This window comes from Grampus griseus (assembly GCF_964374135.1).
Source record: "Grampus griseus genome assembly, chromosome: 2".
Lineage (NCBI taxonomy): Eukaryota > Metazoa > Chordata > Mammalia > Artiodactyla > Delphinidae > Grampus > Grampus griseus.
This window is the reverse complement of record NC_139018.1, coordinates 168,732,595-168,748,841: the sequence shown is the minus strand read 5'-3', so window position 1 is coordinate 168,748,841 and position 16,247 is coordinate 168,732,595. Positions and strand designations below refer to the sequence as shown.

The 16,247-nt window shown below is 49.0% G+C and overlaps 1 protein-coding gene across 6 annotated transcripts in view; it reads left to right on the top strand.

Annotated features, from left to right (window-relative positions):
* FRMD4A (FERM domain containing 4A) overlaps nt 1–16,247 on the top strand; it is a gene marked incomplete at its 3' end in the record, with an annotated part of 330,271 nt that overhangs the window by 277,652 nt on the left and 36,372 nt on the right. For all 6 annotated transcript variants that reach the window (XM_082647379.1, XM_082647375.1, XM_082647378.1 and 3 more), the window contains exon 14: nt 4,285–4,426. In XM_082647379.1, coding sequence (XP_082503505.1) covers nt 4,285–4,426 — 142 coding nt within the window. The remainder of the gene's footprint in view (nt 1–4,284; nt 4,427–16,247) is intronic.

Sequence of the window (16,247 nt, the reverse complement as noted above, 5' to 3'; positions counted from 1 at the left end):
TGTATTTCTTTTCTTTTTTTTTAAGAAGATGTTGGGGGTAGGAGTTTAGTAATTTATTTTTATTTATTTTTGCTGTGTTGGGTCTTCGTTTCTGTGCGAGGGCTTTCTCTAGTTTTGGCAAGCGGGGGCCACTCTTCATCGTGGTGCACGGGCCTCTGACTATCGCGGCCCGTCTTGTTGCGGAGCACAGGCTCCGGACGCACAGGCTCAGTAGTTGTGGCTCACGGGCCTAGTTGCTCCGCGGCATGTGGGATCCTCCCAGACCGGGGCTCGAACCCGTGTCCCCTGCATTAGCAGGCAGATTCCCAACCACTGCGCCACCAGGGAAGCCCGCCCATGTATTTCTTATTGGAATCCGTTGCTCAGCCTGCGGTGACTGGTGAGGAACGGGTTCCCCCATGGGGAGGTCCAAGGACTCTGCCTTCTGGTTCTGTGACCCCGGGCAAGTCTTTCCTCGCTCCTGCTTGCTTTGCACAGTTAGAGCACAGCAAAGGAAATTCCTGACCGGAATCACTGATCAGTCCAGTGACACAGTGTTGGTGAAGTTGCTTTAGGAGATGTGCGCTGTCTCTCACTGTTATCATTACTAATGTAGCATACCGTTCCCTGGCCGACACCTGTGTGCAAAGTTTAAGTTCTCTAAAAGTTCCCCCCAATTAAATCAGAGATGATAAAATTCACCTTAGGAGTAGTGTTACAACACCTTTCATTTCTGGAATGTTCTTCAGACAACAGTGGTGTGACCCATCTCCAGTGGGCAGGATGGTTCAGGGTGAGCGATGGCTGGCAGGCCTGGAATGCAGTGTTTCCAAATACTTCTGAACAGCCCGTGTTGGCTGGCATACTGGCCATTGCTTCACACTCTACTGTATCAGGCCGTGTCAACCATTCCTTTCTCTGAAGTGCTTCAGCAAAGCCCAGGCCTCCCGAGGGGTGCTCATGCACCCCAGAAACAAGCGCAATCTAGTGGTTGGAGCCAGCGGGGGTGGGTAGCTGAGAAGCCTAGTGCTCTTCCCCTGGCGCTTGGGCATTTTCTTCTTTCAGGGTCCTAGTGTAAATCACTTAGAAAACCTGTCTCTCTGTCTCTCTGTCTCTCTGTCTCTCTGTCTCTCTGTCTCTCTGTCTCTCTCTCTCTCTCTCTCTCTCTCTCTCTGTCTCTCTCGCTCTCTCTCTCGCTCTCTCACACACACACGCCCGCCTGCCCTCCCACCCTCCATCACCAAAGACAGAGCAGAAAGAGGCGGTATTGGTCCCTTTCTGGCAGCTCATTCAGAATGAGAGGCTGTGCTGGCATCAGTCACATTTGGTAAATTATATCCGCTGACCCCAAAGATCAGAAATGTTGTCAGCTAGATCCTGCCAACGTATGTACCCCAGAGCCAAGGAATATCTTGCAGAGTTCGGAGGAAAATACTTGAGAGCTTAAATTGTTGAGTTACTGTTCCTCTGAATTCAGATTGAGAACTTGAGTTGGGCCCCAGTCCAAACATCTTTCCTTCTTCTTAATCTTTTTTTTTTTTTTCCTGATCCAGTTTGCTATTCTTCATTCCATCTAGATCAAAAGCCAAGTGAAAGCATGTCAGGGCCAATTAAACCTTGCTTACAGAATACCCATAATAATACTTAGAACAGCAAGACCCTCAGAGCAAAACATCCAAAGCTTTGGAGGCTCTTTTGCTTGGGCACAAAGACTTGACTTTATAGGGAGAGAATCTCGCCATCAATTCATCTCTTAGTGCTCTCTCCCCACCTTATCTGTTCAGTCACTGTGATATTTCCATTCTAGAGAGAAGCCAGTAATTTCCTAAAGCTTCTAAGAATCTAGTCTCCCTTGGGAAGTGTGTCTGTTGTCCTTTTTCTGTATTTTGTTTCCTGCCTCCGAGATTGGTGTGGCGGGGCTGGAGGTGGGGTGGGGACAGGTCTTCCTTGAGATTAATGAGATCCCCCCAAATCTCCAGTTGAGTCATTCATTGACCCTCACCTAGCAAATTCCTGCCAGGCCCTGATTTATACCCTATTCCTATTCCAGTGTCACTGGCCTTGATGTCTAGCATCTGATTTCGTCCTGATATCACACCTCCGTGGTGTGGGTTTTAACAGCTCCATTTGACAGACGGGGATCTCAGTATCAGAGAGGTTGAAACTCAAGGTCAAACTGTGATTCTCTGGGAAGCGCCAAGATTTCAGTCCAGATCTTTCTGATTTCAGAGCCCAGGTCCTTCACCAGGCTGCAGTGGTCTGTGTCTTCATGAGTTATTCTTGCAGAACTGCAAGCGTGGGCTTCTGTTGGTAGAGCCTGGGCCTTGGTAGAAGGACAGTGTTGAAAGAGAGGAAGCGATGGGTTGTGCTTTGCTCAGAGGATAAAACTCAGCCAGGTGGATGCAGCTGATACGCTGTGTCGAAGTGAAGCAGAGGCGCTCCTGCCTTCTGCTACAAGCCAGAAAACCCTGCGAGGCGCTGGCAGCTGGGATTGTGTTATGAGCAAGGAAGCCCTCACCCCAGGAAGGCAGCCTAGTTCTGAATGCAGGGACAGAAGTTGAGGTCAGAGAGGAGACATCAGGCAAGGAAGGACCAGTGAGATAGAAGAGGGTGAGAACGAAAATGGGTCAGACCCGGTGAACAAAACAAGCAGAAAGTCTCAGCATTTCCTCTGCCCCTCAGACTCTCATCTCATTCACGTGAGGAAAGTACTTGGCGGTCAGAAGTCATGGTCTTTCACCAATTCTGGCATCAACACGGAGGCCAGAGGAAGGGCAAGGCCTCTGGGTTCAGACAGACCCTGCTGGACCGCTGCGTGCCCGTCCTCCTGTGGCTTCTCCTGTGTGGCGGACAGACCTAGTCTCACACCAGTGAACACGCATCCAAACCTCAGTTGGGACCCTCCGCTGGCTCCATGCGTGCACCCCTGCCTAATCACCAGTGGCCACAGAAAGATCAGCACATGGGGCTTCCCTGGTGGCGCAGTGGTTGAGAGTCCGCCTGCCGATGCAGGGGACACGGGTTCGTGCCCCGGTCCGGGAGGATCCCACATACCGCGGAGCGGCTGGGCCCGTGAGCCATGGCCGCTGAGCCTGCGCGTCCGGAGCCTGTACTCCGCAACGGGAGAGGCCACAGCAGTGAGAGGCCCGCGTACCGCAAAAAAAAAAAAAAAAATCAGCACACGTACAGGTTATACTAGGATTTATAGTTGTTTTCCAAAAGTCCGCAGTGCAGCGGAAGCCACTTCCTGAAGCATTGTCACAAATTGCTTTCTTGAAAACGGAAAAAAAAAAAAAAAGTCCAACACGTGCGGGGCACACGCAAACCCACCTCTACCTCCCAAGGTGGGAACTAGAGCAGAAAGCTTCACTGCAAACAGTTGATTTTAGGAACGTAATCATGAATGCAGAGTCCTTTTCTAATTGCTCTAACTTGCTGTTACCGTTCGACAAAGTGGGCCAGTTAATTTGTAGCATAAATGGAGTGGACTTTTAACCGTAATCTGAAGACTTCGGCTCCTATGTTTAGGTACCAAGATAGAAGTGAAGCACCGTGTCAGGTGCCCCCTTGGTGGGAACCGAGCGTCCAGATGAGCATTTGTTGCAGAAGCCCTTACATACCACGCTTGCCGGCTGACAGTGTGATCGCTTCCCAACCCTCTAAGTTTTCACGGCTCCGTGGCTAATCATTTAAGAGTTTAAACCACCTTAGAATTTACTGGAACTTCATAAATTTGCTTCAGACATCCTTTAAATCATTCACAAAGCTGAAAGTTATTTTTTTCCTCCTTTTAAGCACAAAATCACAGTAGCAAGTAAAATTGCTACTATTCATTGAGAGCTATGTAGGAGGCGGGGGGAGGGGAGGGGAGGGAACTGGGGGTGGAGGGATGCCTTCACTTGCCTTACTTCTTTTGACCCTAACAAAACCTTGAGCGGTAGGTGGTGCTTTCCCTGTGTTATGCTTGCGAGTCATGAGGCTTCGTGAGGTTAAGTCCTTCCCCAAATCAGGACTCCACCGAGGCCTAGCTGACTCGGAAGTCCACACTTGTAAGCCCTGTACATGCAGCCTGTGGGATGGCAGGCTTTGAAAATTCCTCGCGGTGTGACCTCTGGAGCCTTATCTGCTCCCACCTGGGAAGCCTGAGGGGATGAGCGATGGGCCCTGGGGACACAGACAGAAAAATGAGGCAGTTCGCTGGCCGTGAGGCCGTTTGCTAGATCTCGGAAAGACAGGCGGGCGGGCGAGCGATGCTGTCCGGAGGGGAGCGGCCCCCGTCTAACCTGCCCACGGTGGTCCTTCTAGTCGAAGATCCATGCCGCCCGCAGCCTGAGCGAAATCGCCATCGACCTGACGGAGACGGGGACGCTGAAGACGTCGAAGCTGGCCAGCATGGGCAGCAAGGGCAAGATCATCAGCGGCAGCAGCGGCAGCCTGCTGTCCTCAGGTGGGTGGCGGCCCCCGGGGGCTGGGGCGCTCCGAGGGGGCAGGGCGGAGCCGCTGGCTCTCTCGTCCTGAGCAAGGTTTGCGGCCCAGCGGGGGTCCGAGGAAACGGCCGAGAGTATCACCGCGTGGAAGCAAGGGCGGGGAGAAGCGGCAGTAGAACCTCCCGGTGTGGGAAGGCCACCTAAGTGCCTTCGAGCGGCCTCCAGAGCCTTCCCAGGGCTGGTGGCTGAGCGGCAGGAATGCCGGCTCCAAGGACGCAGGGCGGGCGCGGGCTGCCCGTGTGCCACTCAAGGAGAGTTCTGCGAGGAGGGGCTGAAGGTCAGGCTCACGGTGCTTGCTGAGTGACCTACATTCTGCTCCCAGGGGGGCTTCTCGAGGCTTTCCAAAGTACAGAACACCCTTGATCGTTTGGAAAGGAGAGACCTGTCGCAGAGTGCGCTTTGAAAGGGAGGCTCGGGGGATCTGGTTGCCGTCTGTTTCTGTGGGGGGCCTGGGCCAGTCATTTGTCTTGAGGTGTTGGGAGGGGCAGAAATGCCCCGAGGTTTGAGATGGGGCTGGACTTCAGGAGGAGGGATGCCATTGGCTGGAGTGACAGGAAGGGGGGCAGTTTTGAGTTGGGCAGGGAGCGAGAGGGAGGCAAAAATTGTCTGGAAATGTTAGAAAAGTATAACGCAGTTCACTCCCCAGGCCACGTGGTCAAGGCCTGATTATTCTTGGAGCCAGTACACATCTCCTTGCCTCTGAGCCAGAGAGTAAAACAGGAAGTCTTTGCCCTACCTCATCTTCTCGGGTCAGCTCTGTACACGTGGTGACTGCAGACGGTAACAAAATAAAATAAAGGAAAAAGACAGGAGGCGGGGAAAGCCGAAAGCTGCCTAGTTAGCTTCTGGGCTGGTGGAGTCCAGTCACAGCCAGGGAAAACCTTCAGACCTGAAGGGCGAGGGTGAAGATGGACAGGCCTTTCTAAGGTCCTGGGAGGACCCAGGTCATGTGTGCACGGGCCAGGCGTTTTATAAAACCTGTGAACGTAATACATTTTGCATTCTTTTTCTTAAATGGAGCCACCAAAATTATGTAGGTTTCAGGCTCCACAAAGTCGTTTCTGCCTCTGCCAGGTCACCGTTAAGGTTCACCGTAAACCTCTCGCTGTCCTGGGTTCTTAAAAAGTTTCCATCGATACAATGGGCCAAGTGATCATTGTTTCTGAGGCTTAGAGGTTTACAGTGAAGACCGTGGACGGTGCTGTAGTGAAGAGAACGCCATACAAAGTCCAAGACCCCTGCCTCGAATTCCAGCCACCTGCAGAATGATGAAGGGCAGGGCCAGAGTCAGCCCTGTGATTGTCCCCTAGACATCCCTATCCCCCATTAAAGCCCAGAGTCTCAGATCTGAGCCTGGATTTAATCTGTCCACTGTCCTCCTAATCCAGCCACAGATGAGCCCACCTCTTCCTTCAGCCTCAGTGAGCGGTGCATCCCTGCCGTGGTTTCATATCCCCTTGGAAATCTACGTTCGTTCTGAATGTGGCATGTTATACCCAAGAGAATAGATTCTTCCAGCTCAGGGGTTCCCTGCCCTCCAAGTGCATCGGAACCCCTTGGAGGGTTCGTTCAAACGCAGATAGCTGGGCTCCGGCCCCGGAGTATCTGATCTGTAGGTCTGGGGTAAGCCTGGGAATTAGCATTTCTAGCAAGTTCTGACAAGCTCTCCGGTGATGTTGATGCTGGTCTGGGGACCACACTTTGAGAGCCACTCTTCTTGCGAGGAACCTCGGTCTCCCCACTTTTACACCTGTGTCCTGGTCCATCTGCTCGGGCCCTTTGTCTCTGGCAGCCGCCAAGGGTACAAACGTAATAGCAAGTAGAGCGGAGGTGGTGAACAGGAGCCCCAAAGCGTCTAACATGGAGCTGACATCATTCAACCATCAGAAATGAGATCCAGGGACTTCCCTGGCGGCCCAGTGGTTAAGACTCTGCACTTCCACTGCAGGGAGTGCGGGTTCCATCCCTGGTGCAGCAACTGGGATCCCCAGTTTTTTTGGCAGCACGGCCAAAAAAAAAGAAACTGAGATACCAAGATCCAGGCATCTTCAAGACTGGATAGTAATTCCTCTTTGTTACCGCCAACAGCTTGACGTTAATAATCAATCCCATGGGCTAGGAGATGAATCAAAAGAAAACTTTCCTGCTGAATCCACTCCCACACCTGATATATGCATCTTTATCTCAGGATATTAGAGCAGTTTTTTCATGTCTGATAACTTAGTGACGAGGACCCCGGGCAAAGCTGTTTGGGCATCGATGCAGGTAGCCGAGGCCCCCTGCCTGCCCCACTTCCGCGGTGGCCCCATCCTTAGGACCGAGACCCTCAGCCTTTTGCCTGCCCACCTTCTGCTGCTCAGCTAAGCAAGAGGAAAGCTGGGCAGACGGGGAAGGAGGTGGAGAGGTGTGAGCCGTGACCAGGCCAGGGAGCATTTCGAACTCAGCCCAGCCCTGCAAGTTAGATGCTGAAGAATGGTCCTTAACTGCTGAGGTGCCATGGGGAGGTCTCCCCCCCTCTGGCTTAGGAAAGGCCACGGGTCAGTGGAAGGAGAGACCTTGCACAGGAAGTGTTCCATCAGTCAACTCGGGGAACTTCTAGGACCTGCCGATCTGGCCATCACTGCCACCAGGTCTGTGATTGCTGCCCCTCTGACTTTTCATGTGCAGGAGAAGATGCCTTCACCTGAGGCCTCGCAGTCCCACCTGGACGGGACGGGACGGTTTCCCATCCCCCACCAGACGGAAATCTAGGCTAGCCCCCCACCCATGCTTTTCATCCTTTAGTGCGTCCTGCCTGACTACGTGTGGAGAAGGCCTCTTAGTGATGGGCTCCCACAGAAGGAGAGGGCGTCGCTCTTTCGGGATGGCCTTGGTTTAAGCACTCTTTTTATGACACTTTCCAGACCCTGTGGTCTACCTCTCACTCAGGAAATAGGATACAAATAACCTAGTATCTTATTGCATCAATTATTGTCTCTCCTTCATCTACTGCCTCGTGCTAAGAAAAGATGGTGTCTGATAAATAGTCCTGGAAAGCATTTTGAGAAACTGATCATCACTTGAGAATTCTTTTTGCTACTTCTAGCCCTGTGCCTATCACTCAGTAGGTGTTCAATACACGATTTTTTAAATTTTTTACATGATTTCCCCATGACTCATTTATTTACTGACTGGAAATTTGTACCTTTTGACTCGCTTTACCTATTCCACCCACCCTCACCCCTTGTCTCTGACACCCGTCAGTCTGTTCTTTTTATCTATGAGCTCAGGGTTTTTTGGTTTTAGTTCGTTTGTTTTTAGAGTCTATGTATCAGTGAGATCAAATGGTATTTGTCTTTCTCTGATATACTTCACTTAGCATAATGCCCTTGGGGTCCATTTATATCGCAAATGGCAAGATTTCATTCTTTTTGTTACGGCTGAATAATATTCCGTTGTGTGTGTGTTATAGTTACAATTTCTTTATGCATTCATCCACTGGTGGACACTTAGATTCTTTCCATGTCATGGCTATTGTGAATAATGCTGCTGTGAACATGAGGGTGCAGATATCTTTTCCAGTTACTGTTTCATTTCTTCAGATAAATACCCAGAAGTGAAATTGCTGGGTCATATGGTAGCTCTATTATTAGTTTTTTGAGGAACCTCCAGACTGTTTGACATAGTGACTGCACCAACTCGCATTCCCACCAACAGGGTACGAGGGTTCCCTTTTTTCCACATCCTCGCCAACAGTTGTTATGTTCTTTTTGATGATGGCCATTCTAACAGATGTGAGGTGATTTCCCATTGTGGCTTTGATTTGCATTTCCCTGATGATTAATGATGTTGGGTATCTTTTCATGTACCTGTTGGCCATTTGTATGTCTTCTTGGGAAAATGTTCACATCCTCTGCCCGTTTTTTAATTGGATTTGTTTTTTGTTGTTGAGTTGTATAAGTTCTTTATATTTTTTGGATATTGGTGCTTTATCAGATATACGGTTTGCGAATATCTTCTCCCATTCAGTAGGTTGCCTTTTCTTTTTGTTGATGGTTTCCTTTGTTGTGCAGAAGCTTTTTAGTTTGCTGTAGTCCCATTTGCTTATTTTTACTTTTGGTGCCTCTACTTGTGGTGTCAGATTTTAAAAAATCATCACCAAGACTGATGTCAGTGATACACGATTGTTAAATTTTGAAGGATACTAGTAAGAATCCTGCATGTGCTGCATTTTAAGAACCTTCTACATTCCCAGAGTGTGTGCTATCTCGGTCCTTGCCAAGATCGCTCATAAACCTGCCACTAACATTTTCCCTCAAATTGTACTGTATGGCTTTTGTCATGATGGTATCAGACCTTCAAAGGTTAATCTTGTCAGATCAGGCCCCTCCTGCAAATGCCGTCCTTCCTCATTATCTTTCCTTTATCCTTCCACCCTTGTCTGTACCCAAATTGCGCCGTAACTGAGCCGTGTAACCACACTGTGATATTGCTACCGTATAAACATTTTTTCTAGCTCCCGAACTTTGCTAGGGACTATGCGTAGCATTTTAAAAGTTACAGCTTCTCTCCTCAAAGAGTTTGCGTACTATTTATTGAAGTAAAACAGAGATAAAATATTTCCAACTCTTAGTAACTTGGAAGGTGATTTTCCTATTTAACAAGGGTACATCATTACGAAATAGTGGACTTCAGTCATTTTAAAGCTATCTGAGGTCTCAGATGCTAAAGAAAAGAAGAAATGTTATTGATATCATTAAAGAAGTCAGAAGTCCACACTTATTAATGACCTGAGCCAGGGGCTAACATCTCAGAAAGAAAAGGTCTGCAGAGTTGAAATGATCTACTAGGGCTCGGGGCCAAGACCCTCTGAGTTCTTTGGCGGTAACACCCGGGGCTGTCCCGTGGGAGACCTGTAGTCTTACTAGAGACCCTTAGAGGGGCTGAGCCTTCTAAGCTGTGTCAGATTAAAAGGGATCAAGCCCTCACCTCCCAAAATTGCACTGCATGAGATTCAGACCCTAGGAAGGTTATGGAACCCGCGTCCCAAATCCATTCGTGAAGGGGCTCCGGCGGGCAGGCTTTGAAAGGAGGTGAGGACCCTTGTCCCAGAGCATCCCCTGGAGGAAGGGACGTTGAGGCAGCTCAGGGCGCAGCCCCCGTTCCAGGCCGGCAGAGCCCCACCCCCGCCCCCATCTTGGTCTCCTCACAAGCTCTGCACCTCTGGGTAACCAGCCAGCCTGTTGCCTGGCCACTGCGGGGTGGGAGAGGCGGGGTGGTGACAAGCAGGGGACGTTGTAGTCACTGTGCCCTAGGAGAGCCTCCAGATTTTCCAGGGTTCAGATAGAGTTTGAGAGGACAACTGTGAATTCAAAACATTTGGTGATGGTGATGTTTTCAGAATTCAGAAAAAGCATCCGAAATCCTTTTTGTGGGAACTTTAAAGGGTTTATTCCTCTCTTCCTTACCCCCATTTCTTGAAATCTCAGCAACAGATGGGAAAGGGAAAAAACTGGAATGACAAAAGAAAAAACCAAACAACTGCATGCTGAACACGCATGGCCTTTCCATAGCTCCTCTGAAAGCGAGAAAAAGTGTAGGATTGTCCCAGCATTGCTTCTGGAATTTGCCATCCCAGAACAGTTCTGGTTTCAGTAGGAGGGTAGGGGCTCAGGGAGGTGTGTTTCTGCTCTCAGTCGATTTAAAGAAAAACGGCACAGACTTGCTTAGAAGACACCCTGTGTTATGCAGGCCCATGTGGGTTGTGCGTTAACTGCCCCCAAACGAAAAAATGTTACTGCACATCCTTTCTTAGAGGAATAGAACAATGAGACTGACGCTGGCTTTTTGAGTGGAAATACAGGGCCAGAAGCCACCCGCTGTCTCCAGAAACAAAATGGCATGTCGTGCCTATAAATAGGAATTGGGCTGTGGGATTAATGATACGGCAGTTGAGTCATCTTCATTGTCAAGAGCAGGATTGCAAAGAATGTGGTGATGGATATTTGGTTAAAAAAAACGAAATATAACAAAACCCTGCAGTCTGCTGGGATCCCCCAGCTCTGTCTGACCCTTTCCGCTCTGGAGAAAAACATGTTGTACTGAGTGTAGGGCCTGCTCTGCCTGGGACCCATCCATGTCCATGACTCAACTCTTCACACGTTCGCCCTCTCTGAATGCCAGCACTTCCTGCCATTGTTGGGCAGTTTATTAATAACTAACATAATAATGAGGGTGCCAGCTGTCTGCCGTCTCCCCTTCCAGAGAACTGATCTGATAGGGGTCTGCCAGCTTCATGGTCAGGGCTGTATTCAGCGTAAAATACACGGCCTGAAGTTGGTACCAATCCCATGATGTTTGGGGGCTTTTTTCTTCTTCTTTTCATCTTCATCCTTTTTTTCTTTTTTTTTAAATATAGATTTTATTCCTACAGTTCCAATTTATTTCCTTTATGTTTTGCAGTTACTTTATGTCAATGTTTTTTTAACTGGGGTATAGTTGTTTTACAATGTTGTATTAGTTTCTACTGTACAGCAAAGTGGAGTTCCCTGTGCTATACAGCAGCTTCTCATTAGTTACCTGTTTTATACATATTAGTGTATACATGTCAATCCCAATCTCCCAATTCATCCCACCACCCCCACCACCACTTTCCCCCCTTGGTGTCCATACGTTTGTTCTCTACATCTGTGTCTCCACTTCTGCCCTGCAAACCGGTTTATCTGTACCATTTTTCTAGATCCCACATATATGAGTTAATATACGATATTTGTTTTTCTCTTTCTGACTTACTTCACTCTGTATGACAGTCTCTGGATCCATCCACGTCTCTACAAATGACCCAATTCCGTTCCTTTTTATGGCTGAGTGAGATTCCATTGTATATGTGTACCACTTCTTCTTTATCCATTCGTCTGTCGATGGAACTTGGTCAGTTTTTTGCGGCCCAGCATGTGTGATCTTAGTTCCCCAAGCAGGGATCGAACCCACGCCCCCTACATTAGAGGCATGGAGTCTTAACCACTGGACCGCCAGGGGAGTGCCGTTTTCATCCTTCTTTTTGGCTCTCCTTCTACCTCTTCCCTCTGTTTCTCTCCAGCCTTTTAAAGGTTCCTTTATCCACTGCCTGTCTCTTCTTAAGTCTAACGATGCCCAGCATTCCAGGGACCGTTAGTGTTGGTCCCAGGCTCAGTGCCCTGCAGATGGGCTTAGCCAGCAGTGCTGCCAGAGGGCTCGCCTTCTGCCAGGGTGTGTTTATACGGGACTGTGTAACTGGTGAGGGCTGCGAAATCTCTTTCTGTGGAACGGATGTTTCTGGCCGTGGCTTGAGCAGGACAGGCCTGAGTCAAAATTGTGAGAAGACAGCACGGTTGTCCCTTTCTGCTCTCTCACTGGGGGTAAAAAAAAAAAAAAAAAAAAACCTAATAAACCGTTTATCCTGATATAGTTACACCCTCCCGTGTAAAGGAATATTTGCCTGCTAAAGAAAACCGGGGCAGAATGATAATCTGTAACCTAAGTGAACGACTTTGATGGAATTTTAAGAACTGAAAAAGAAATATCACCATCCCCTCCCATAGCTTTTGCTCTCTTCCCATTTATGGAGACCAGCCTTCTCAATATTACAGTCGAATCACAGAATCTTGGAGCCAGAAGGATAAGCCCCCCTATTTCACAATATAAGGAATGGAAACCGTATAAATTAACTCATAACAGTAGTTTCAACTAGGTAGTTTACCAGATGCTGCTAATTTTTTAAGTCATTGGCTCACTTCTCTCCCTCCCTCCCTCTCCCCCAACCCCGAACATTTCTCTCTTTAATTATCTTTGTACCCTTCACCCTTTGGTGAAAGCGCCACTGAGCACTTTTTCTTTTTTTTTCTGAGTCCCAGAGACTCTTCCCTGCCACCACATGGTGTTTATTTTCAAATTGCTCCCATTTCACTGCTCTTATACATGCACTGTTTTATTTTTAAAATACCCGACCCTAATGAAAAGTTCTCCAGGCGTGCACTTTTCATGTGAAAAACTCACATTTCATTCCCTGAGACGCTCTCCAGAGATCACACACAGTTATCCTGAAATCTGCCAGGTGGCTTTATTTCCCATGTTCTCTTAGGACATCTTTTCTGTAAGGAATTCATAATTGAGGATTTGTAAGGCAAATAAATATCTCTTCATCATAAAGGGTTCAGACCTCTTCCTTGTATTTATTCCTGGGGTGTCTGCCAAAACTTTTCCTTACAGCTTTTGTAGATCTGCTGGGAATATGCCTACTTTCTTTTTTTTTTTTTTTTTTCATAAAAGTCTAAACAGACAGATTGTCATTTCCTTCCCTTACTTTTAGGACAACAGATTTCTTTCTTCTTTGGGGTACTGTTTGTTTCAAATTTCCCCTGCTTTCAGAGAGGAAAGAACCCCTTCTGTCTCCTGAGATCAGCGGGGCTGGTCATCAGAATTCCATCTGTGTAAAAACAGATGAGCCCCGGTTCCCGACAATATTCTGTTTAAGAGGATGCGTTCTCATATCCGGTGCAGGGTAGCCCAGAGTCTTTTGAAAGATTGGAGCATATTCTCCGTCTCAGCCCGATGAGGACATCCTTCCCCATGTCTGCCGGCTGGGAGGGGAGTTGCTGTTTGTGTGGGCCGGCCCTCCCCACGCATCCTGTCCCAGGGCACCAGCTGCCCACCCGGGGACACCTGGAGTTCCCTAGCTGGAGCACGAGAAAGTCCGAGAGTCGGTTTCTCCAGAGGTGGCAGGAATATCTCCGTCCAACAACATCCCTAGCATCCGGGAGTTCACTCGGGAGATTTCCAAAGACCCCCTGAAAGTGCCTTTCTGATCTTCAGTGCATCAGACACTCCAGGCTGTGTTTGGATTGGAATTGTCTTCTTTGGGGTCAGACCTTTTTCTCCTCCTCTCAGCCAGCTGAGGAGTGACCTATTTCTATAAAGGATGTGGATTGAAAAATGATCATCAGATCGCCAAAAGCAAAAGACAAGTTCAATCAGGGCTCATTCAGAGAGATGTTGACTGAGCAGTAAGCAGGATGAAAAGCTTTCCAGAGAGCTCATCTGATGCTGACCCTCCCGGCACTGGACCACTCAGCCGCCGACCTCATCAGCCCCGCAGGTTCATTGCCTAATTGGCCTGGGATGCGGCAGCTGCCGCCTCTGCCCGTCAAGTGCGCGGCTCACGTCCTCCTTCCTCCCACTGGACAGCTTTTCACGGCCGGACGCGAGGCTCTCTGAGGGCTGGACCCACGTCCAGTTCCCTGTCTCCCCCGCCCCACCTTGCACACAGAAGGTGCTTCAGAGACTTCTCTGGCTTCCTTGGCGCATTTGAAGGACCTGTGGGCCCCTCCTTTCTGCCTACGTGTTCCTCCGCGCGGTCCCGCAGAAAGGGTCTAGGCTGGAGAGGCAGGTAGGCTGGCACACGAACCGTGTTGATTACAGCCAGACCCAGTTCCTGCCCTCATGGTGCTTCCATTCTAGGGAAGCAGCAGACCAAAGCGCCAAGTTGGAATCCCAGCTGTGCCTCCTAACATGCCAATGACCTCTTCTATGAAAATGGGGACAGTGTTTCCGTGAGGATGAAATGAAGTAGAACGTGTGGGAAGCTCCTATCGGGAGTTCTGTAAAAATCCCCTCCCTTCCCTTCTCCCGAGTTCCCTGCCTGTGCACCTTCCCCCAGCCTTCCAGCCTCTTGCCTGTTCACTGTTCTTCCTCTTTTACATCATGAGGCTCCCCAGAATTGGGGTACCAGCTCCTAACAAAGGCCAGGGGACACTCCTGAATACAAACAACCACAAATACTCATGTAGTGCCTATTACGTGCTGTTCTAAGCATCTTGCAAGCCAGTGCAAGTCAATTTCATTTGATTCTCCCAACTTTTGAAGAAGTCCTGCTTTTTAAATTTGTTTATTTATTTGTTTATTTTTGGCTGTGTTGGGTCTTCGTTGCTGCGCGTGGGCTTTCTCTAGTTGCGGCGAGCGGGGGCTACTCTTCGTTGCGGTGCGCGGGCTTCTCATTGCGGTGGCTCTTGTTGCGGAGCACGGGCTCTAGGTGCGCGAGCTTCGGTAGTTGCAGCCCGTGGGCTCAGTAGTTGTGGCTCACGGGCTTAGTTGCTCCGCAGCATGTGGGATCTTCCCGGACCAGGGCTCGAACCCGTGTCCCCTGCATTGGCAGGTGGATTCTTAACCACTGAACCACCAGGGAAGCCCAGAAGTCCTGTTTTCATTCCCATATGAGAAGGAAGATAACAGATTTAGAGCGGTCATGTGACATTGCCGAGTCCTCACAGCTAGTATGGCACAGAGCTGGACACAAGCCCTGACTTGTTAGCTCTAAACTACTAGATGGTAGACTTCTGTCTCCGGAAGCTGCCAGACCAGTTGACATTTCCCGAGGTGTATTCACATCACTCTTTCCTACAAACTTGGTGCTACTTGGAAGTTTGACCACCAACAACAACAAAGTGTTTATTCGCTACTTAGATCTTTCAGAAGCATTCAGATCACTCCTGTTTTTCCTTGGGTTCGTGCACCAGTTGATTATGCTTGGACAGTCCTTTCTGACTAGCGCTTGGCTACTGCTCTGTCACTCTCTACGTTTTGAAATCTCACTCTTCTGGCTCCGGTAGAGAGCATCCATCCGTCTAGTACTTCATTAATCCCGAACAAAGCTCAGATTAAACTCTTACTTAGTATTCAGGTTTACAGATAATTTGCTTTGGCCTGTTGATAAGATCAGAGGTCAGAGGTCAGTCCTTTAGGTGCCGGTCGATAAGTAGACATTTCCTTTTGATTTGAAGCAAACTATAGCCATAGCTGGGAGAAGGACCAGAGTTGGAGGGATGCTTGTCTGTTCTGGAGGTGGAGATGGGAAAGAAAAGAGGAGAAAGATGGTGCCGTATGTAAGGGTCCTTTTGTAAAAATTGCAAAAATGGCTACTAGAGGTGAGAGGGAACTGCCTCAGTAAGCTGTTTATTTCAGTACTAGATTCTTCGAGTTTGGAGGAATCTTGGGGGTTAGTTAATTGGTCATTTTCTAGTTGGGGACATCATGGCTCTGAGAGGTCAACAACCCGAGATCTGACACTAACACTAACTAACAGCTGACGTGTTGGAAATCCAGGTGTCTTTTATCCTTCACTGCTCCTCTAAAAGATAGCGGATTTCCATCTTGTTAATTTCTAAGGGGCTAAACGTATAACCTTGGAGTGGGGTTGCCTGTGAAAAGGCACGTGTGTGTTCACGTAACCGGAAATGGACAAATCATCGTAACTGAGAGCTTCTATACCATTCATCAAGTGTAGGTGCTGACTGGAAATTATTTCTGTGTCTAGAATCATTTTAGATGTGCTCACAAACCTTTAGTTTGCAAGACTCTCGTTGCCCTGCGCCCCTAAGGCTCTTCTGACGGCGTTTCTCCCTGGATTCATTCTGTTCTGTCACTTGAGAGGATGAAGAGTGACTCTCTGCCTCTCTGGCTGGCCTTCCTTTTAGATGTCACGCGTGCCATTCAGGGGACGTCTAGAGGGTGAGAACATCAGCATCTCGGAGCGCCTGGGGCTCCTCCTTCTGATGCTCTTGAGTTTCCGTCAGTGCTTTGTGCTGTTGGTGTTGTCATCTTGTCCCTGGGCACTCAGCTGCCGCCCCCCAGGGTTGCCACGTTGGCCTGGTTGCAGGTAACACCCCGACGGCTTCAGATCCGACAAGCTCCAAGAGAGAGCAGCTCTAAGAACTCAGCACGCTTGCCCAGACGGTGCATTTCCTTTACAGAAACAGAGGCACCGGGAAC